Genomic DNA, 25,066 nt, shown 5'->3' with positions numbered 1-25,066 from the left:
AAAATGAATAATAAAAAGAATTTTAAAAAATAATAATAATAAAATAAAATACCAATGACATACTTCAAAGATATACCAATGACATATTTCAAAAATTTATATGGAACCAAAAAAGTGGTTATTGGGGACCACTGCGTCAAAGGATGAGTGGATTAAATAGCCTCAGCAGTCTTGAAAAGGAAGAATAAAGTGGGAGGTATCACACTTAAGTTATACTACAAGGCCTTTGTACTCAAAACAGCCTGCTACTGGCATGAGAACAGGAATATGGATCAATGAAACAGTACAGAGAACCCAGAAATAAGCCCACAGATCTATGGACAACTGATATTTGAAAAAGGACATAAGAGCATACAATGGAGTAAAGACAGCCTCTTTAACAAATGATGTTGGAAAATTGGACATCTACCTGCAAAAAAATAAAACTAGACCACCAACTAACACCATTCACAAAAATAAACTCAAAATGGATAAAAGACTTAAATGTAAGCCATAAAACCATAAGCATCTTAGAAGAAAACATAGGCAGTAAGATTTCCAACATCTCTTGCAGCAATATATATATATATTTGCCGATTTATCTCCATGGGCAAGTGAAATAAAAGACAGAATAAACAAATGGGACTATATCAAACTAATAAGCTTTTGCACAGCTAAAGACAATAAGAACAGAATAAAAAGACAAACTACACAATGGGAAAACATATTCGACAATATGTCTGATAAGGGGTTAATAACCAAAATTTATAAAGAAATTGTAAAACTCAACACTGGGAAGATAAAAAAATCCAATCATAAAATGGGCAAAACAAGACATACAGATGGCCAATAGGTATATGAAAAAATACTCAACATCATTAATCATTAGAGAAATACAAATTAAAACCATAATGAGATATCACCTAACACCGGTCAGAATGGCATTCATCAACAAAACAAACACAGAATAAGTGCTGGCGAGGATGTGGAAAAAAGGGAACCCTCCTGCACTGCTGGTGGGAATGCAGACTGGTGCAGCCTCTGGAAAACAGTACAAAGATTCCTCAAAAATTAAAAATCAAACTGCCTTTTGACCCAGCTATCCCACTTATACGAATATATTCTAAGAACACCATAGCACTGTTTCAAAAGGAGAAATGCACCTCCATGTTTATGGCAACATTGTTCACAATAGCAAAGATCTGGAAACAGCCCAAGTGTCCATCAAAGCAGTGGTCCCCAACCTTTTTTGGGCCATGGACCTTTTAATGTCAGAAAATATTTTCACAGACTGGCCTTTACAGTGGGATGGATAAAAGTATCACGTGACTGAGACATGCATCAAGAGTGAGTCTTAGACAGATATACAGAGTGAATCTGGTCATTTTTTAAAAATAAAACATCATTCAGACTTAAATATAAATAAAACAGAAATAACATAAGTTATTTATCCTTTCTCTGCGGACTGGTACCAAATGGCCCACAGACAGTTACTGGTCTGCGCCCCGGGGGTTGGGGACCACTGCATCAAAGGATGAGTGGATTAAATAGCTTTGGTACATATATACTATGGAATACTATTCAGCCATAAGAAATGATAACATCGGATCATTTACAATAACATGGATGAACCTTGATAACATTATACTGATTGAAATAAGTAAATCAGAAAAAAGTAAGAACTATATGATTTTATACATAGATGGGACATAAAAATGAGACTCAAAGACATGGACAAGACTGTGTTGGTTATGGGGGGGAGGGGTCAAAGGTAGGAGAGAGAGCATGTGGTGTGAAGGGAAGGGCACAATGAAAACCAGATAGAAGGTGACGGAAGATAATTAGACTTTGGGTGATGGTTATGCAACATAATCAAATGTCAAAATAACCTAGAAAGGAGAGAAGACAAGATGGCAGAGTAGGTAGACGTACCAACTTCCACTTATCAGAACCAAAGTGAATTACAAACTAATTTTAAGAACCATCATCTGGAAAAACCAACTTTGGACTAAACTAAGAGGACTCTTCAACCAAGGAACACTGAAGAAGGCACACTGAGACTGGTAGGAAAAGCAGAAACACAGAGAGGGCTGCCCAGCTCCCCAGAGCATACGGCAGCCGGGAGAGACTCGCGTGGTGGGAAGTGAGTTTAGTAGAGAAAGGAGTTTCTTGTGTCCCAGGAACAAAGCCCCAGCCTGTAGCCCTAGAGCAGAGGTCTCAAACTCAACTCAGCATGTGGGCCGCAGAGCAAGATCACAGCCATTCGGCGGGCTGCACTAGGTCTACAAAAAGCAACTGTTATGCAACATTTTTCTCACTGCAGTTGAAAACAAAAAAAAGTCAGTACAACAAGCACAATCGTACATGCAGTTTACTCAGTGTCACAAAACGACCAGAAAATGTAGTTCGCATCACAACTGCTGTTAACTAAGCTAATATCTAGCTAGGATGCTAGAGAAATGAAAAATACAAGTAGGCCCCTAGGCTTACTTAATTTTATCCAAAATATTTTGAACTTCGTGGATTAGTCTGCAGGCCACACAAAATTGTTCGGCGGGCCACATGCGGCCCATGGGCCGTGAGTTTGAGACCCCTGCCCTAGAGCCTAGAAGAGGCATATGGACAGTATTTAGCTGGAAACAAGACAGGATACTGTTTGTGAGAAAGAGACTGAATTCTCAGACCCAGGATTCTTCTTAAAGGGACCACGCAGAACACCTCTCTCACAACCACTCACCAAGGGCTCTGGGGGACAGGGAGAGAGGACAGGACCAGAGTAAGGGGAAGAGAGTGTAATCTAGGAGGCACAGGGAGAAACATTGTAAGAGACAGCCACCCTAACCTCTGGACAAGTCACTCCCCAAATGTGAAGTGAATATTTCCCCTGGAAACAGCAATACCAGCAAAGGGAAGCAGGACAACAGCCAAACAAGCTCTCCCATGGTACTCAGAAAAGAGTCACTTAGAAGAAAGGAGCTTTTGGAACTACAGTAGTGAGTCTTAGGTTCTGAGCTGAAGCACCCCCACCCACAAGGCTGAGGGCTTGCCGGAGGGCAGGCAGCAGCAGGATGTGGAAGCCTGGTTCTGTCGGCAAGGGCGGAAGCCGGCTGGCCACCACTGAGGCCCAGGTGTGAGCTCAATCTTGCCCATCTGGGGAGGAAGGGATGTGAAAAAGTGGTCAAGCCCAGCTGTGGGCACCTGCAATCCAGCCTGCAGGAGGGAAGTACAGGAACCCTGGAAAGGGTGGAGACCCACCCTTGAGCAAGGGCACAGGAGTACAGCCTTTCCCCATCCACAGAACCGAGGCTTGTGGTTTGACTTGGGAGCCGGCTCCTCTCACGGGGGTGGAGCCAAAAGCTCAGAACAGGAGGAGTCCTGCTACTAAGCATGGACACACAGTCCCACCCGGCCTGTGGAGCCAAGGTTTTCACCTGTCCCACAAGTGGGCTCCTCCTGCAAGAGCAGGGCAAAACCCAGAATCAGGTGGAGACCCACAGCTGAGCAAAGGTGCTCACGCCTGCCCTCAGGGCCGAGCAAAACACCACCCGTGGGGTCAAGGCGAAGACCAAGGCACTGAGGCTTGTACACCTGAGCACTTGATTACAACCACTCCTGTGAAGGAGAGGCGGAAACCACAGCAACAGCCCCAGTGGTCAGGCACCGGCAACGCCCATACCTGAACGCCTTAGGCAGCAACACCAGAGGGGGTGGCAGGCCTGAAGACAGACCACACCTAGGGAACACAGAGGCCACACCCAGTGGACTCAAGTGGCCAAAACCTTCTTTTACAAAGCAAAAATGAAAAGGAAGAGAAATGTAACACAAATCAATCAAGAGAAATCACCATAAAAAAACCTGAATGAATCACATATAACCAAATTACCAGATGCAGAGTTTATAATAACTATTGTTAGGATGCTAAAAGATATTAGAACAACAATAGATGGTCATTATGAACACCTAAATAAAGAGACAGCAAATTTTAAAAAGGACATTGAAATAATAAAAAACAATCAGTCAGAAATGACAAATACAATATCAGAAATGAAGAACACAATGGAAGAAATTAAAAGCAGGATAAATGAAGCTGAGAATCGAATCAGCAAGTTAGAGGACAAGATAAATGAAGGCACAGAAGCAGAGCAGAAAAAAGAAAAGAGACTGAAAAAGTCTGAGGAAACTCTAAGAGAGCTCTGTGACAACATGAAGAGAAATGACATTCGCATCATAGGGTTTCCTGAAGAAGAAGAGAAAGAACAAGGGATAGAGACTTTGTTCAAACATATCATAGCTGAAAACTTCCCTCAATTATGGCAGGAAAACATCTCACAAGTTCAAGAAGCACAGAGAACTCCATTAAAGAGAAAACCAATGAAATCTACACCAAGACACATCATAATTAAAATACCAAGGTAAGAGATAAAAGAAAATATTAAAAGATGCAAGAGAAAAAAAGACTATCATCTACAAAGGAGCCCCCATAAGGATGATATCCAAATTCTCAACAGAAACACTTGAATGAATGAATGGGAAGGGAATGGCAATAAATATTCAAAGTAATAGAACTACCTTATGACCCAGCAATCCCTCTACTGGGTATATACCCCAAAAACTCAGAAACATTGACTTGTAAAGACACATGCAGCCCCATGTTCATTGCAGCATTGTTCACAGTGGCCAGGACATGGAAACAACCAAAAAGCCCATCAATAGATGACTGGATAAAGAAGATGTGGCACATATACACTATGGAATACTACTCAGCCAAAAGAAATGATGACATCGGATCATTTATAGCAAAATGGTGGGATCTTGACAACATTATACGAAGTGAAATAAGTAAATCAGAAAAAACCAGGAACTGCATTTTTCCATACGTAGATGGGACATAAAAGTGAGACTAAGAGACATTGATAAGAGTGTGGTGGTTACGGGGGGAGGGGGGAGAGGGAGAGGGAAGGGGGAGGGGGAGGGACACAAAGAGAACTAGATAGAGGGTGACAGGACAATCTGACTTTGGGTGATGGGTATGCAACATAATTGAACTTTAAGATAACCTGGACATATTATCTTTGAATATATGTATCTTGATTTACTGATGTCACCCCATTAAAAATAAATACAATAAAAAAAATAATAATAATAAAAAAATAAATATTCAAAGTAATGTAGAACAAGAGCCTACAACCAAGTCTACTTTATCCAGCAAGTCTATCATTTAAAATTGAAGGAGAAATAAAAAACTTTCCAGACAAAAAAAAAAAAAAAACTCAAGGAATTCACTACAAACAAACCAATGCTGCAAGAAATACTAAGGGGCCTGTTGTAAACAGATCAAAGGAGAAAAAGAATATAGCAAAAGAGGAAAACAGTTTTAAAGAATAAAATGGCAATAAACAACTACATATTAATAATAACCTTAAATGTAAATGGATTAAATGATCCAATCAAAACACATAAGATAGCTGCGTGGAAAGAAAACAGGACCCATACATATGCTGTCTACAAGAGACAAACCTTAAAAAAAAAGATGAACATAGAATGATGATAAAAGGATGGAAAAAATATTTCACACTAATGGAAATGAAAAAAAAAAAGCTGGAGTAGCAATACTTATATCAGACAAAATCAACTTTAAAACAAAGACTATACTAAGAGATAAAGAAGGTCACTACATAATGATAAAGGAAGCAATCCAACAGGAAGATATAACCGTTATAAATATTTACACAACTAATATAGGAGCACCTAAATATATAAAGCAGACTTTGACAAATTTAAAGGGTGAGATCAACAGCAATACTGTAATAGTAGAGGATTTCAATACCCCACTAACATCACTAGAGAGATCCTAAAAAAAAAAATTAACAAAGAAACAGCAGACTTAAAGGACATACTAGATCAACTCAATTTAATAGATATCTTCAGAACCTTTCCCCCAAAGCAGCAGAATATACATTCTTTTCAAGTGCTCATGCTAAATTCTCTAGGATAGACCACATGTTAGGATTCAAAAGCGGTCTCAACAAATTTAAAAAGATTGAAATCATATCGAGCAAATTCTCTGATCACAATGGCATGAAACTAGAAATCAACCACAAGAGAAATACTGAAAAATATTCAAACACTAGAAACTAAATAGCATGTTATTAAATAATGAATGGGTTAACAATGAGATCAAAGAAGAAATAAAAAAAATCCTAGAAATGAATGATAACAAGCATACATCAACTCAAAATTTATGAAACACAGCAAAAGAAATCCTGAGAGGGAAGTTCATAGCATTACAGGCATAACTTAAGAAACTAGAAAAAGCTCAAATAAACAACTTGACCCTGCATCTAAAAGAACTAGAAAAAGAACAGTAAGTAAAGCCCAGAGCTAGTAGAAGAAAGGAAATAATAAAGATTAGAGCAGAAATAAATGACATAGAGGCTAAAGAAACAATACCGAGGATCAATGAAACCAGGAGCTGGTTCTTTGAAAAGGTAAACAAGATCGATGAACCATTAACCAGACTCACCAAGAAAAAAAGAGAGACAACTCAAATAAATAAAATTACAAATTAGAGTGGAGAAATAACAGCTACATAACATAAATACAAAATATTGTAAAAAAAAATTCTATGAAGAACTGTAAGCCAAAAAATTAGACAACCTAGATGAAATGGACAAATTCCTTGAAACATATAATCTTCCCAAAATTAATCTGGAAGAATCAGAAAACCTAAACAGACCAATTACAACAAATGAGATTGAAAGAGTTATCAAAAAACTCCCAAAGTAGAAAAGTCCTGGGCCTGATGGCTTCACAAGTGAATTCTACCAAATATTCAAAGAACTAACACCTATCCTTCTCAAACTATTTCAAAAAATTCAAGAGGAAGGAAGACTTCAAGCTCCTTTTATGAAGCAGGTATAATTCTGATTCTAAAACCAGGAAAAGACAACACAAAGAAAGAAAAGTATAGGCCAATACCCCTGATGAATTCAGATGCTAAAATCCTCAACAAAATATTAGCAAACCAGATCTAGCAATATATAAAAAAAAATCATACACCATGATCAAGTGGGATTTACTCTTGGGAGGCAAGGCTGGTGCAGTATTCACAAATCAATTAATGTGATTCGTCACATAAACAAAAGGAAGGAGAAAAACCACATGATAATTTCAATAGATGCAGAAAAAGCATTTGATAAAATCCAGCACCCATTCATGATCAAAACTCTCAGCAAAGTGGGAATACAGGGAACATATCTCAACATGATAAAGGCCATCTATGACAAACCCACAGCCAACATCGTACTCAATGGGAAAAAATTAAAAGCAATCCCCTTAAGATCAGGAACAAGGCAGTGGTGCTCCCTTTCACCACTCTTATTCAACATAGTTCTGGAAGTCCTAGCCACAGCAATCAGACAATAAAAAAAAATAAAAGGCATCCATATTGGAAAAGAGAAGTAAAACTATCATTTGCAAATGATATGATATTGTAGATAGAAAACCCTACAATCTCAGTTAAAAAACTACTAGACCTGATAAATGAATTCAGCAAGGTGAGAGGATATAAAATTAATACTCAGAAATCAGAGGCATTTTTATACACTAACAATGAACTGTCAGAAAGAGAAATTAGGAAGCAATCCCCTTCACCATTGCAGCCAAAAAAATGAAGTATCTAGAAATAAATTTAGCCAGGGAGATTAAAGACTTGTAATCAGAAAATTATAAAACAATTATAAAAGAAATTAGGGAAGATACAAACAGGTGGAAGCATATAACGTGCTCATGGTTAGAAAGAATAAAAATCATTAAAATGTCTATATTACCCAAAGCAATTCATAAATTCAATGCAATACTGATTAAAATACCAATGACATATTTTAAAGATATAGAACACATATTCCAAAAATTTATATGAATTAAAAGAGAACACGAATAGCCTCAGCAATCTTGAAAAGGAAGAATAAAGTGGGAGGTATCACACTTCCAGATATCAAGTTATACTACAAGGCCATTGTACTCAAAAGAGCCTGGTACTGGCATAAGAACAGGCATATAGATCAATGAAACAGAACTGAGAACCGAGAAATAAACCCACAATTTTATGGACAACTGATATTTGACAAAGGAGGTAAGAGCAAACAATGGAGTAAAGACAGCGTCCTCACCAAATGGTGTTGGGAAAATTGGACAGCTACCTGCAAAAAAATGAAATTAGTCTACCAATTTACACCATTCACAAAAATAAACTCAAAATGGATAAAAGACTTAATGTAAGGCATAAAACAGGGGTCCCCAAACTTTTTACACAGGGGGCCAGTTCACTGTCCCTCAGACCATTGGAGGGCTGGACTATAAAAAAAAAACTATGAACAAATCCCTATGCACACTATACATATCTTATTTTAAAGTAAAAAAAAACAAAACGAGAACAAATACGATATTTAAAATAAAGAACAAGTAAATTTAAATCAACAAACTGACCAGTATGTCAATGGGAACCATGCTCCTCTCACTGACCACCAATGAAAGAGGTGCCCCTTCCAGAAGTGCAGCCAGGGCTGGATAAATGGCCTCAGGGGGCCACATACAGCCCATGGGCCATAGTTTGGGGACCCCTGCCTTAAAACCATAAGCATCTTAGAAGAAAACATAGGCAGTAAGCCCTCTGACATCTCTCGCAGCAATATATTTGCTGATTTATCTCCTCGGGCAAGCGAAATAAAAGACAGAATAAACAAATGGGACTATATCAAACTAATAAGCTTTTGCACAGCTAAAGACAATAAGAACAGAATAAAAAAATAAACTACACAATGGGAGAAGATATTTGACGATGCCTCTGATAAGGAGTTAATAACCAAAATTTATAAAGAACTTGTAAAACTCAATACCAGGAAGACAAACAATCCAATCCAAAAATGGGCAAAAGAAATGAATAGACACTTCTCCAAAGAGGACACACAGATGGCCAATAGGCATATGAAAAAATGCTCAACATCACTAATCATTAGAGAAATGCAAATTAAAACCACAATGAGATATCACCACACACCAGTCAGAATGGCGCTCATCAACAAAACAACACAGAGTAAGTGCTGGCGAGGATGTGGAGAAAAGGGAACCCTCCTGCACTGCTGGTGGGAATGAAGACTGGTGCAGCCACTGTGGAAAACAGTATGGACATTCCTCAAGAAATTAGAAATCGAACTGCCTTTTGACCCAGCTATACCACTTTTAGGAATATACCTCAAGAACACTATAGCACTGTTTGAAATAAAGAAATTCACCCCCATGTTCATGGCAGCATTGTTCACAATAGCGAAGATCTGGAAACAACCCAAGTATCCGTCAGAGGATGAGTGGATTAAAAATCCTTGGTACATATTATATATACTAAGGAATACTACTCAGCCATAAGAAATGATGACATCGGATCATTTACAACAACATGGATGGACCTTGAGAACATTATACTGAGAGAAATAAGTAAATCAGAAAAAACTAAGAACTATATGATTCCATACATAGGTGGGACATAAAAATGAGACTCAGAGACATGGACAAGAGTGGGGGGGTTATGGGGCGGGGGAGGAAGAGAGGGAGAAGTTTGGGGGAGGGGAAGGGCACAAAGAAAACCAGTTAGAAGGTGAGGGAGGACAATTGGACTTTGGATGATGGGAATGCAGCATAATCAAATGTCAAAATAACCTAGAGATGTTTTCTCTGAACATATATACTCTGATTTATCAATGTCACCCCATTAAAATTAATAATAAAAATAAAAGTTCAAGTTGCTCTCTGGTCAGTTGGTTCAAAAAAAAAGAAAGGCATACAGTGTACAACTCAATAAAAAATTATATGCATGATGCAAAAAAAAAAAAAAGAATCACCATGGGTGTTAAATGTAGTGGGTGAAATTATAATAAGAAAATAGTTATGTTTATTTAGTTTAAACACATCTACTCAAATGATACCTCTAAATTACAAGGTTCCTATAGTAACTTTTTTAAAATGCATTTTTAACTTATTGGGATAACATAGTTTCTCAAACCATATGTTTCTCAACTGCGCAACGCAATACCACCCCATCCACACGCAGCTTTGTGCACCCCTGGCCCCATGCAGGTTTCTCTCTGCCCCAACCCCCCACTCTGCATTTCTCTCCCCAACTCCTCACCGCTTTCCCTTGGGTGTGGCCATCCTGCTGTCTATACCCACGTGTTATGTGTATATGTTTTCTCCACTAATTCTTTCCCATTCTTTCATTCCTTCCCCTCACTCCTTTACTCTCACAACAGAATATCTGGTCCATGTGTCCATGCCTTTCTTTCTACTTTGTCCATCAGTGTATTGGGTTCCTTAGATTTCAGATGTGAGTGGGATCATATGGTATTTAAAAAATGGTAACTACACTAGAGAACCAGGAAGACATGAACTTAGCCAGCTGATTAAGGATGAAAACACTAGTAATTTTAAAAATTAATATCATAGCTTATAATACGCACTGTGCTATATCTGATAAAAATATAACCTCTAAAATATATAAACACATGCATACATAAACACAGAAGACATACATAATAAAATATTAATTTAAGCACTAGATAATCAGGGAGAAATCTGTTCAGGAATTCTTTATATCATTTTCACAACTTTTCTGTATCTTTAAAACCACTGCCAAATAAAAAGTTGAAAAATCCTGTCCCTGCTGGAACAATGCCCAAAAAGAAAGGAGTCCAAGGTATCAGGGGAATCAGGGACACTGTTCCCCAGCACTCCAGTCCCTCTGGCTCTGGGACACACAGCTCCCCAAAGGGCAGTCAGAAAGTAGCCTGAAGCTTGGGGACTGGGTTTCAGTCTCTCATTAGTAATTAAGTCTTGTCTTGGACTCATTTCCCTGGAGCTGCCTGAGGAGAATGAAGGTCTCTAGAAGGGCCAGGGCCATAGATGTTTCTTCTCTCTGTCTGAACCTAAGGCCTCCTGAAGAAACCTGAGGAGTCAGGCAGCAGTCTGGAGAAGAAGGGTCTGACTCAGCAGTGACGGGCACAGGTCAGAGGGGCTGGAACTCTGCCCTTGGCGATGGGTCTGCCTGTGTGCTACGGGTCATGTGGGACTTTGTGGCCATGACTCTGTGTGTGTGTGTGTGTGTGTGTGTGTGTGTGTGTGTGTGTGTGTGTGTGTGTGTGTGTGATCTGTACCCATGAGGTCATGTATTTCCTGAGGGGTCCTCCTTCTGCGGCTCCAATGACTGAGAAAACAGAACCCTAACCAACTCCCTGTTGCTTAAAATAGATCAGCTGTCACTTCATGTACCTGAGTGTGACTGAGTTGATTTGAGCTTTGAAACTTTTCCTTTACTTTTATTAAACATCCTTAAAAAAAAGTGCTTCAGACATCATTTTGGCAGAAGTTTCAGCAAAATCTCTGACAAAGATCACTGACACTCTGGGAAAGTATCCTCAGTCCTTGGCCTGTTTCCACATCCATGGAGAGGAAAGAAGGACCCTCGCCTCGTGAACCCCAGAGGCGCTCGGGCAGTGTTTGCTGTGCCAACAGAGGTCAGGGTATCTGAGAAGGCTTTGTCAGCTGAAAGTACCTAACTATGAAGGAATTAAATTACTGAGTAGGAGGATGAAGAAAACTTTAACCACTTTGTACCCTCAAAGCTCTAAAATAATATGTTGTTCTTGGCTCCCCTAACCAACTAAAGGGAGGATCCCATGTGTGATAGTTAAGAGCAAGGGTTCTGATCACACACATGTTCTGATCACAGACTGAACCCCGTGAAGTAGCTAATACTTGGTAATTTTTAATTTATAGGAAATGATAGCACATACATTACAGTTGCATTCACTACACATCACATACAGATACAGATATACACACGTGTGTGTGCCAGGCTGTCCCCTACTGCACTGTGTGTGCCTGTAGCATTTGTATCATTTAAGTGTCTATCTCTTAAAAGTTAAAATAGGTTAGTAAACACAAACTCTTAGTACAGATGTGAACAGCTCTGAAAACCCAGCACTTAAGGCTGATGTCTGGATCCAATTAGGAAACTTGGATCAAGTCCTCAGCCCAGTGCTGAATGTTCACCAAAATGTTCAGCATACTAAGAATGGTAGTTTATGGACTACTCTGGCTTTGAAGCCATTCTGGCATCAAGGGCTTTCAAAGGCCACCCTTTTCTAGCATGTCCGTGAGTTTACAGCTGCAGGTCAATGGGACCTGGAAGATCCACAGGAAGAGTGTGACACCGCTCCAACCACACCAGAGCAGCACTGCGTCTCACGTTACTTTAAGGCACAAACAACTAATACTAGATTTCTGGGGTTATCCTCTATTTCTGTCACATTGACTTAGTGTCATGTGGCTCTAGTGTGGTGGAAAAATGATCGCTCCATGCCCGTCACGATCTAACCTCACAGAAGTGGGGACCTTGCTTTTCTTGTTCAATCCTGCTATCAGTCTGTTAGAGATCTAGACAAAGTCTCAAAGTTTAATCAATAATGATGAATGAAACATAGAAGGAACTCTTGCTTCTGTGTAATGAGGTCTTGCTGGCTGCTTTGGGGTGCAAAGTGTTCCTAAAACCAGACTATGGTAGAGTGAAGATGAGAAATTAATAGAACGATAGTTAAAAATTCATAGTGTTCCTAGAGAATTAGAGTCTGAGACATGATGGTCCTGGGTGTCCTTTCCAGGTTGCTGAAAGTCCGAAACATCTGGATTCTGTGTAATCAGGTGTCGCAGCTGCTTTAAAGGTGCCATGTTTCCTGGAGTCACACTGTGATAGAGCGAGCACACACACTCCTACAATTGTCATAAATTATTCTGTGTGTGTGTTTAAAAAGAATGGTTTTCCTGGAAAATGACAGCATGAGACATGATGGTCCTGGGTGTCCTTTCCAGGTTGCTGAGAGTCCCAAACCTCCTTCCACCGCAGCAGATGGGGAGCAGCATGGGGCCCGAGAACCAGAGCAGCGTGTCCGAGTTCCTCCTCCTGGGGCTCCCCATGCGGCCAGGGCAGCAGCGCTGGTTCTTCACCCTGTTCCTGGGCATGTACCTGACCACGGTGCTGGGCAACCTGCTCATCATCCTGCTCATCAGGCTGGACTCCCGCCTGCACACGCCCATGTACTTCTTCCTCAGCCACTTGGCCCTCACTGACATGTCTCTTTCATCTGTCACCGTCCCAAAGATGCTCATGAACATGCAGACTCAGAACCCCTTCATCTCCTACCCAGAGTGTATTTCACAGGTGTGTTTTTATATACTTTTCTGTTGTGTTGACAATTTCCTTCTGGCAGTGATGGCATATGACAGGTACGTGGCATTCTGTCACCCTCTACACTATACCACCATCTTGAGGGAGGGGCTCTGTGTGCTGCTCGTGGCTGGCTCCTGGATTTTGTCCTGTGGCACTGCCCTGACACACACCCTCCTCTTGGTCCGACTGTCCTTCTATGTCAACAACACCATCAGCCACTTCTTCTATGAACTCACTGCACTCCTGAAGCTGAGCTGCTCTGACATCTCCCTCAATGACCTGGTCATCTTCACTGTGGGAGGATTGTTTTCAATTCTGCCTTTGTGTATTATTTTAGGTTCATATGTTCGTATAGGGACCATCATCTTGAGGGTCCCCTCCACTAAGGGACTCTATAAAGCATTTTCCACCTGTGGCTCCCATCTCTTTGTGGTGTCTTTGTACTATGGGACAATTGCAAGTGTTTACTTTTTCTCCTCATGGGATTCCAAGTACATCACTGCTTCGGTCATGTACACGGTAGTAACTCCCATGCTGAACCCCTTCATCTACAGCCTGAGGAACAGAGACATCAAACAGGCCTTGAAAATGTGTGTCAGAAGGGTTAGTGTGAAGTCAGTAGCACAATGAGCTCTATCTTCTAAAATACTGTATGGTGGACACTTCTATATAACTTTAATAAAATATGCATTCTATTATCATATGATATATGTGTTGTTAATATTTCGACCAGTTCAAGTTTGCCACATAGATTGTTAATAATTATTTACTCCTAATTACTATTTTTCCTTGGTCATCTCTTCTTAGATGTATGCAAAATATTGCACAATTATAAATGTGAATTTTTTATTTTTCCTTTGATATAGTTTAGTTTTTATTTATGTCATGGGGACATACTGATTTAGCATCTTGATCTGCTCCTTATAAACCTGGCTTTTTTTTTTAAGTGACTTCTTTATACTGGCTTTCACTGGCTTTAAGCGGATTCGGTGCAATGTTCGCAACTCACATTCACTGACATTGTGTTGGTAGAGTGCAATCAGCCATGGTAAGAATAATTACAATATAAAAATGTGTAGGTGCGCCATGGCCAGTTGGCTCAGTGAAAGAGTGTTGGCCCGGTGTGTGCAAGTCCTGGTTTTGATTTCCAGCCAGCACACACAGGAGAAGCGCCCATCTGCTTCTCTATCCTTCTGCCTCTCCTTCCTCTCTGTCTCTCTTACCCTCCAACAGCCAAGGTTCCATTGTAGCAAAAGTTGGCCCAGGCACTGAGGATAGCTCCATGGCCTCTGCCTCATGTGCTAGAATGGTTCAGGTTGCAACCGAGCAACATTCCTGATGGGCCAAGCATTGCCCCCTAGTGGATCCCGGTCGGGCGCATGCGGGAGTCTCTCTGTCTGCCTCCCTGCTGCTCACTTCAGAAAAATAAAAAACATTAATTATTTTTAAAAATGTGTCACTGCTTCAAAATGAGGTCTTTTAAAATAGGTAGGAGACTTTTATAAATGTACTTAACAATACACGACTTCATTTATAATTAGAAGATATTTCTAGAAATGGTGTATTTGATACACTGTTTCATTTTTATTCTTTTGCCTTACTCCTTCTGATTAAATACATATTTTGTTACTCCAACACCTCTCTTAAACCTATTAACCATTCATTACTATTATAATTTTATAATTCATTTCCATGCTATATATTGATATTACACCTTTCTCCTTAATTATTTAAATTGCATTTTTATACTCAAAACATAAAATTTACCATTTTAGGCCTTTGATGTCTACAATTCATTGACATTAAGGCCACTCATCACCCATATCTCATTTGCAACCCATAAAGAATTCACTGTAGGCCTGCCCTGTGTTGGCGCAGTGGATAAAACATCGACCTGGAATGCTGAGGTCGCCCGTTCAAAACCCTGGGATTACCTGGTCAAGGCACATATGGGAGTTGATGCTTCCTGCTCCTCCCCTAAAAAAAAAAAAAAAGAATTCACTGTAGAACATCAATATATTTAAGTATTTCTCAAATGTGAAAAAAAAGAACAAAGATTTCTATTAATCAATATAGAGAAATATCAGGATACCTGGTTAAAAGGAGAAAAAACAATGTGTAGAGTAGCACTTATAGCATGCAACATTTTATGTAAACATGAAAGAAAAACACAATGTCATTTGTCTGCCTATTTGAGCACACAGAGACACTGGGAGAATAAATAGAAATTAACGACATTGTTTACCTACAGGACGTGAGGCAGAAGAATCAGAATATTAGTATGATTATTTGTATAGTTTTGATGATGTTTCATTTTACCACTAAAAAATAAATAGAAGAGGTGGTGAGCCTGGCCTGTGCTGGAACAGTGGATAAAGCGTCGACCTGGAATGCTAAGGTCACCGGTTTGAGACCCTGGGCATTCCCAGTCCAGACACATATGGTAGTTGTTGCTTCCTGCTCCTTCCCCCTACTCTCTCCCCCTCTCTCTCTTTCTTCTCTCTTTGAAAAGATAAATCAAAAATACATGGTGAATTAAGCAAGATAGAATAAAACAAAACTATTGAAACTAACTATATTGCAAATTACTACCATAATTTGACTAAAGGGGAAAACAAAATAAGTAACCTAAGTAATTATTGAACCCAGAATCATCTGTATATACAATCACCATAAAAAAAGGGAAAACATTTCAGCTGTAATTTGTTATTAACAGTATTGTGATTTCAAGATTCTCTTTTTTTCTTAAGTGAGAGGTGGGAAGTCAAGGAGGCAGAGAAACATGCTCCCACATGCACCCCAACAGGGAGCAGGGATCCACCCAGCAAGCGTCCTACCAGGTTATGCTCTGCCCATCTTGGGCAGCTGCTTAACTGCTCAGCACTGAGTTATTTGAGCTCCTGAGGCCAGGCCATAGAGCCACCCTCAGCACTAGGACCAATCAGCTTGAACCATTTGAACCCTGGCTGTGGGAGGGAAAGAGATAGAGAGAGAAAAGGGAAGGGGTGAGTGGTGAAGCAAATAGTTGTTTCTCCTATGTACCCTGACTGGGAATCAAACCCAGGTCGTCCACACACCAGGCCTATGCTCTACCACTGAGAAAACAGGCCAGGGCTGATTTCAAGAATCTGAAACAGCTCACCTTGTGTCCAAACATTCAGCAAAATAATAAATATAGAGGAAAAGGTTGAGTCCTCCCTCACGGGGAAGGTGCTGTGTACATGCAGAAGGAGAGGCTGGAATGAATTCTTTGTGGTCACACTAGAATTGGAGGTGTCAAGTAATGGATTTAAGAAAGTATAAATAGACAGAAATATATATATATATATATGTATATATATATATATATATTTTGTCAATATATACTCTGTTCCAATCCCACATATGTTTTGATGTGTTTTGCTTTGTTTTAGCAAAAGAGAGAGAGAGAGTGAGGCAGAGAGAAGGACAGACAGGAGCAAAGATAGATGAAAAGCATCAATTCTTCATTGTGGCACCTTAGTTATGCATTGACTGTTTCTCATACATGCCTTGACCGAGGATGGCGATTAGGGGGCTGCAGCTGAGCCAGTGACAACTTGCTCAAGCCAGTAACCTTGAACTCAAGCAAGTGGCCTTAGGCTTCAAGCCAGTGATCTTTGAGGTCAAGCCTGTGACCATGGGGTCATGTCTAAGATTCTACACTAAAGCCAGCAAACCCAATCTCACACTGGTGAGCCTGAGCTTAAGTCAGTGACTTTGGAGTTTCTAACTTGGGTCCTTTGAAGCCCAGGACGATGTTCTATCTACTGTGCCACCACCTGGCCAAGCTCATCCCCTATTCTTTTTGTCCCACTCCTCTCCCACTTCCTATAGATAATATTCCTTTAGTTCCTTAGTTTCTAGTTTTTACTTCTTGTGTTTCTTTTTATATAGATTTACTCATTGGCTTCTCTGAGATCATTTAACATCCTTGAAAGTAATGAATACACTTAAAGTTCAAAATGAATAACAGTAATGGTTTATAACTCAAAAAATAACAAGAATCATTAGTCTATAAAGATATAATTAATTAATTAATTAATTAAATGAATGAATAAATAGCAAATGAGTGGGGAATAACAATAAATTCCTTTTGAAAATTTATTGGAAATTCCAATAAATTTTGAAAAATACAATTAAACAACACAGGAGAAATGACAAAAGTAGAAAAATCACCATTTGGCCACCACATTTGCAATAATTTTGTCATATAATAATCACCAAAGGTGGTTAAATGTAGTGGGTGAAATTATAATAAGAAAATAGTTATGCTTATCTTGTTTAAACATATCTACTCATTTGCTCAGCAAGAGAAACTGATATCAAAATAAACAGACAGCCAACTAAATGGGAAATGATATTTTCAAACAACAGCTCAGATAAGGGCCTAATATCCAAAATATACAAAGAACTCATAAAACTCAACAACAAACAAACAATCCCATAAAAAAATGGGAAGAGGACATGAACAGACACTTCTCCCAGGAAGAGATACAAATGGCCAACAGATATATGAAAAGATGCTCAGCTTCATTAGTTATTAGAGAAATGCAAATCAAAACTACAATGAGATACCACCTCAAACCTGTTAGATTAGCTATTATCAACAAGACGGGTAATAGCAAATGTTGGAGAGGCTGTGGAGAAAAAGGAACCCTCATTCACTGTTGGTGGGACTGTAAAGTAGTACAACCATTATGGAGGAAAGTATGGTGGTTCCTCAAAAAACTGCAAATAGAACTACCTTATGACCCAGCAATCCCTCTACTGGGTATATACCCCAAAAACTTAGAAACATTGATACGTGAAGACACATGTAGCCCCATGTTCATTGCAGCACTGTTCACAGTGGCCAAGACATGGAAACAACCAAAAAGCCCTTCAATAGAAGACTGGATAAAGAAGATGTGGCACATATACACTATGGAATACTACTCAGCCATACGAAATGATGACATCAGATCATTTACAGCAAAATGGTGGGATCTTGATAACATTATAAGGAGTGAAATAAGTAAATCAGAAAAAAACAAGAACTACATGATTCCATACATTGGTGGAACATAAAAATGAGTCTAAGAGACATGGACAAGAGTGTTGTGGTGGTTACCAGGGGTGGGGGGAGGGAGGACATGGGAGGGAAGGAGGGAGAAAGTTAGGGGGAGGGGGAGGGGCACAGAGAACTAGATAGAGGGTGGCGGAGGACAATCTGACTTTGGGCGAGGGGTACGCAACATAATTTAATGACAAAATAACCTAGACATGTTTTCTTTGAATATATGTACCCTGATTTATTAATGTCATCCCATTACCATTAATAAAAATTTATTTAAAAAAAAAACATATCTACTCAAATGATAACTCTAAATTACAAGGTTAAAACGGTAACTTTTTAAAAGTTTATATTAATTGGGATAACATGGTTAGCCAAACAATACACGATTCAAGTGTCCAACTCAGTATCACCCCATCTACATGAGTTTCGTGAACCCCTGGCCCCATGCAGGTCTCTCTCTGCCCTGGACCCCCAACTCTGCACTTCTCTCCCCACCTCCTCACCCCTTTCCCTCGGGCTGGGGCCACCTGCTGTCTGTACCCACGTGTTATGTGTATAAGTTTTCTTAGCTAATCCCTTCCCTTCTTTCATCCTGTCCCTTCACCCCTTCCCTCTGATGACTGTGTATCTGGTCCATGTGTCCAGGCCTTTGTTTCTACTTTGTCCATCAGTGTCTTGTGATCCTTAAATTTCACTTATCAGCGGGATAATATGGTATTTAAAAAATGGTAACTTTACACTAGAGAACCAGGCAGACACCATCTTAGCCAACTGATCAATGATAAAAACACTAGTTATTAAAAATATTAATAACATAATTAATAATATGTACCATGCCATATGTACTGAAAATCTAACCCTGAAATACATAAATACATGCACACATACACATAGAAGACATACATAATAAAATATTAATTTAATCATTGGGGAATCTGGGTGAAGTCTGTCTAAAAATATGCTATTTCATTAACTCAACTTCTCTGTATCTTTAAAATCACGACCAAATAAAAAGTTGAAAATCCTCTGTCCTAGCTTGAACAATGCCCAAAAAGAAAGGAGCCCAGGGCATCACTGGAATCAGGGACACTGTCCCCCAGGACTCCAGTCCCTCTGGCTCTGGGACACACAGCTCCCCAAAGGGCAGTCAGAAAGTAGCCCAAAGCTTGGGGACTGGGTTTCAGTCCCTCATTAGTAATAAGTCTTGTCTTGGACTCATTTCCCTGGAGTTGGCTGAGGAGAATGAAAGTCTAGAAGGGCCAGGGCCACAGATGTTTCTTCTCTGTGTCTGGACCTAAGGCCTCCTGAAGAAACCTGAGGAGTCGGGCAGCAGTCTGGAGCAGAAGGGTCTGACTCAGCAGTGACGGGCACAGGTCAGAGGGGCTGGGACTCTGCTCTTGGCCATGGGTCTGCCTGTGTGCTAGCGGGTCATGTGGGACTCTGTGTCCATGATTGTGTGTGTCTGCATGTATTGTGTCTGTTTGAGTATGAGCTTGTCTGACAGGTGTGTGTGTGTGTGTGTGAGTGTGTGTGCTATGTATCTGACTGACAGCCTGACCCTTTTCCTGAGTTAGACCCTACATAGGCCCTGTTTTACCCAGTGACCTCCTCCTGCTGTGTGACTAGGGACTCCTGGTCCATGCTTGTGACCATAACACCTGCAGCACAGCTGGGCATCGGGAGTGAGATTGTCATCTCAGATGCTGGACAAGAAGATGACGACCTCACAGGGGACCAAGGTCAGAGAGGGCTCACATGTCTCTCTGCAGTTTGTGCTGCTGCCCATGCCTGCTGTGTTTGTGGGTGACACACTCATATGTGAGAGCAGGAAGGTGTATTGTTTGGTTTCCTCAGTGTGTGTGTTACCAAATGTATGTGACATATGCATGGTGTAGATGGGGGTGTAATGACCGCACCTGTGATCGAATAGGCGGACTCACCCCATGCTGACTGCCCTCCCCCAGCAGGGGGTAGATCAGAGGAGGCAGGAGCTTGCCTCTCAGTAATAGGAGCAGGTGTGCTGATGTTGTAGGGATTGTGGCTGAGTGTGCATGTGTGTTGGTGTGTGTCTTCCATGAGATTGTTGAATTGTGTGTGCTCTTACATGTTTTTGGTGACATGGTTGTATACTTCCTGAATTATGTATATGTGAAGATTTGAGAGTATACCAGGAGTGCCATGAATCAGGAGTGTTTATGTGCATTGTGAGTGTGATTGCTGTTGAGTGTACAACATTGTGTGTTGTGTATGTCTCGCTTTGAGTGTTACTTATGACTTGTATGTATGTATATGAGTGTTTATGAGCTGATCCACATACTGGCGACCCTTCCCTTAGAAAGGGATCTTAGTCACAGGTGACTAGAATCTTCCAATCAGCACTCTGGGTTTGTATGTGTGTGTGGGGGGGGGGGGTTGTGGGTATACGATCTGCTTCCGTGACCTCAGTATTTCCTGAGGTGTCCTCCAGCTGGGACACCAACAGCTGAGATAACCAAAGTCTAAGTCAGTCCCTGCTTTTGAAATGGCTCTCCTATTGTCTTCATGTACCTGAGCGTGACTGAGTCATTTACAATTTTGCAACCATTTCTTTTTTTTTATTAAACATCCCATGGAAAAAGACATACTCCAGGCATGAAAGTGGGTGATGTTTTAGGCTGAGTCACTATCAAACTGCAATGAAACATTGGGAAAGTTAATTAAATCCTTTGCCTCAGTTTCCACATTTATAAAAAGGAAAGAATTATACTTGTCTCATGAATCTTGCAGATACCTTCAGTAAATTTTTATTATATAAATAGAAGTCAATCTATTCAAAAATGTTCTCTCAGTTTAAAAGGTCATAAATATGCAGGAATTTAATAATCTAGCAAAAGGATGAAATATATTTTGGATAACTTTGTGTCCTCACAGCTATAAAATAATATTAGATTGCTTGGCTTCCTAAAAACAATTTGGAGGATCCCACTTGTGACAGTTAGAAACGTTGGTTCTGGTCACATAGACATGTTAAACCCCATGAAACAGTAATAATTGTTCATGTATAGAATATGGTAGAACATATATATCTAGTTATATACTTTACACATCACATATTTTATAGATACAGATATATATATACATGCCTCTGTGCCATTCTGTCCTTTACTGCACTATTGTGTGTCCGCAGCATTTGTATCATTATGTTTCTATTTCTTAAAAACTATAATGGTGAAATAACACATATTTTCAGTGCAGCTGTGAAGAGGTCTTAGACTCTGGAAATGTATACTCCTGCATGGATTTACATCGGAAATGTAAGTAAAGTCCTCAGCCAGTACCCAAATGTTCACCAAAATATTCAACATCATTATAAATAATATTTTGAAGGCTATTCAGGCATCAAGTAACTTTAAGTGTCCATCTGTTTTAAGAGCGTCCATGATTTTACAGCTGCCAGTCAATGGGACCTGGCAGGTTCCCTGGGTTGTGACAATGCTCCAACAATGTCAACTCTGCACTGGAGTTTCATTTCTTTTTCTAATTCTATTTTTTTAGAGAGAGATAGAGAGACAGAAATGACAGATGTAGGAAGAAAGGAAGACAGATGAAAAGCAACACTCTTATTTGCTTCATTTAGCTGGGTATTGATTGTTTCTCCTAATTTGGCTTCAAGCTAGTAACTTTGAGCTCAAGTCAGCAACATTGGGATGACATTGACAGCTCACACTCAAGCTGGCAAGCTGAAACCCAAGCCAAGAAGCCCACACTTGAACTGGAGGCCTCAGGGTTTGGAACGAGGAACCTCAGTGTCTTGCATCCTGTGTGCATGCTCTATCCACTCTACTACCAGCAGTCAGGCTGGAGTGTCATGTTTTTTAAGGTAGAAGAAACTGATATCAGTTTGGGGAGATCAATTCTATTTCTGTCACAGTGAGTCAGTGTGATGTGGTTCTGGCCTGGGGGTGAAATGATCCCTCCATGCCCATCACGATCTAACCTCACAGAAAAGGGGACCTTGCTCTTCGTGTTCACTGCTGCATCTCCGTCCTTAGTGCCTCAAGACACAGACTCAGCATCAGTAAACTATGGTTTAGTGAAACCATTAACACCCTTTTGCTTCTGTGTAATGAAGTCTTGTTGGCTGTGTTAAGTGTGCGATGTTTTCCTGGATCCTCACTGAGACAGTGTGAAGATGCATGCTCCTACAGGTGTCATAAATTAATAGGTGTGTAGACAAATATTCATGTTGTTCCCAGAAATTAACAGTATGAGACGTGATGGTCCTGGTCATCCTTTCCAGGTTGCTGAGAGTTCCAAACCTCCTTCCTCCCAGCAGACAGGGAGCAGATGGGGCCCGAGAACCAGAGCAGCGTGTCCGAGTTCCTCCTCCTGGGGCTCCCCATGCGGCCAGGGCAGCAGCGCGGGTTCTTCACCCTGTTCCTGGGCATGTACCTGACCACGGTGCTGGGCAACCTGCTCATCATCCTGCTCATCAGGCTGGACTCCCGCCTGCACATGCCCATGTTCTTCTTCCTCAGCCACTTGGCCTTCTCTGACATTTCTCTGTCATCCGCCACTGTCCCGAAATTGCTCACAAACATGCAGACTCAGCAACAATCCATCTCCTATGTGGGGTGCATTGCTCAGATGTATTTTTTCATGATTTTTGCTTGTCTTGACAATTTCCTTCTGGCAGTGATGGCATATGACCGGTATGTGGCCATCTGTTACCCTTTACACTACACCACCATCATGAGGGAGAGGCTGTGTGTGCTGCTGGTGGCTGGCTCCTGGATTCTGTCATGTGGCAGTGCCTTGTCACATACCCTCCTCTTAGTCCGACTGTCCTTCTGTGCCGACAACACCATCAGCCACTTCTTCTGTGAACTCACTGCGCTCCTGAAGCTGAGCTGCTCTGACATCTCCCTCAATGACCTGGTCATCTTCTCTGAGGGAGTAATGCTTTTATTCCTGCCTATGTGTATTGTTTTGGGCTCATATGTCCGTATAGGAACCATCATCTTGAGGGTCCCCTCCACCAAGAGACTCTTTAAAGCCTTTTCCACCTGTGGCTCCCATCTCCTTGTGGTGTCCTTATACTATGGGACACTTACAAGTGTTTACTTATTGTCCTCATCATGGGATTCCAAGGACATCACTGCTTCGGTCATGTACACAGTAGTTACCCCCATGCTGAACCCCTTCATCTACAGCCTGAGGAACAGAGACATCAAACAGGCCTTGGAAATATGTGTCAGCAGGGTTACCTGCTTTGAATAGAAATCACTAAATCCTCTTATTGCAGTTAGGAGCACTGTGAGATAGATCCCTTAATATTGTTGTTTGATCAACATCTCCATATATAGTAACTTTAATAAAATAGTCATTCTATTTTATTGACAATCTGTTGTCACGTAAAAATTTTGTTAATATGTCACTATGTTAAGCGTATCAACAGATTTTTTAATAAATATATATATATTTTTTAATGTTTTTCCTTGTTGGTCATTTCTTCTAAAATGTATACAAAATCTTATGTAAAACACTGCAAAATTCTAAGTATGGATTCTTCTTTTTCCTTTGAGATAATGTCAGTTTTAGCTTATGTTGTGAGGACACACTGATTTAGTATCGTGATCTGCTTCTGATTAAACCAGCTTCATTTTTTAAACTGATTTTTTTATGCTCATTTACACTGGCTTTAGGCTAATTGATGCGATTCTTGCCAACTCACATTCAATGACATGATGTTGGCAGACTGTAATCAGCCATAGTAGAAATAATTACTCTCTGAAATGCACAGATAGTACAAAGCGAGGTTTTTTAAAACTGAGACAGAAAGATTTTTATAAATGTATTTAACAACACCCCACTTTGTTCATAAGTAGGAGATATTACTACCAATGAGTCCTCCCTAACACCTCATCTACTACTGATATTAGTATATTTAGAGATATAGATACACATACAGATACAGATAAACAGATACTATAACAGTATATGACATAAAGATGCAGCTTTCTTGAGGTTAATGTTTACATAATATTTCTTTCCCATCACATTAATGTTTTTATGGGCTTATCTCTTTGAGATGTCCATTGTCCATAGTGTGAAGTTGGATTTTCCTGTTTCTATATAAAGCAACCATTAGTATATTAATCGAGAATTTTATCTACTGACATGTAAGGTAATCATAATATCTTTGAATTTGTGTTTTCCATATTACTTATTTTTTTATTGTATACACCTGTTTCACATTTATTCTCTTGCCTTATTCCTTTTTATTTACTAAATACATATTTTATTACTTTATCTTTGCTTTTTAACCTATTAATCAACCATTTATAATTATTATATTTTTATAACCCTTATCTGTGCTGTGTGCTAACATTACTTTATACTTTCTCCTCAATTATTTAAATTTTATTTTAATATTCAAAACATGAAATTTACCATTTCTGTCTTTTGATATCTATAATTTATTGGCATTAAGGAAACTCATCAGCCATATCTCATTTGCAACCCCTAAAGAACACATCATAGAACATCAATAAGTTTAAGTATTTCTCAAATGTGGAAAAAAGAACAAATGTGAAATGAATCAATATGGAGAAATAACAGGATACCTGACTAAATGGGAAAAGAGCAATGTGTAAAGTAGCACTTATCGCATGCTACTTTTTATATAAAAATGAATGAAAATTACATTGCACATATGTCTGCCTATTTGAGCACACAGAGACACTGAAGAATAA

General features: G+C 39.8%; 2 protein-coding genes across 2 annotated transcripts; both read left to right on the top strand.

Moving 5' to 3' along the window:
- Nucleotides 1-12,946: 12,946 nt before the first annotated feature.
- On the top strand, nt 12,947-13,885 carry LOC136322153 (olfactory receptor 1J4-like). Its single transcript, XM_066254308.1, has one exon. The coding sequence runs from the start codon at nt 12,947-12,949 to the stop codon at nt 13,883-13,885; it is 939 nt and encodes a 312-aa protein (XP_066110405.1).
- An 8,773-nt stretch (nt 13,886-22,658) lies between these two features.
- On the top strand, nt 22,659-23,591 carry LOC136322747 (olfactory receptor 1J4-like). The gene has a single exon (XM_066254651.1). It carries the CDS (start codon nt 22,659-22,661, stop codon nt 23,589-23,591), a length of 933 nt encoding a protein of 310 aa, XP_066110748.1.
- Nucleotides 23,592-25,066: the final 1,475 nt, after the last annotated feature.

This window comes from Saccopteryx bilineata, chromosome 2 (assembly GCF_036850765.1).
Source record: "Saccopteryx bilineata isolate mSacBil1 chromosome 2, mSacBil1_pri_phased_curated, whole genome shotgun sequence".
Taxonomy (NCBI): Eukaryota; Metazoa; Chordata; class Mammalia; order Chiroptera; family Emballonuridae; genus Saccopteryx; species Saccopteryx bilineata.
This window is presented reverse-complemented; position numbering and strand designations above follow the sequence as displayed.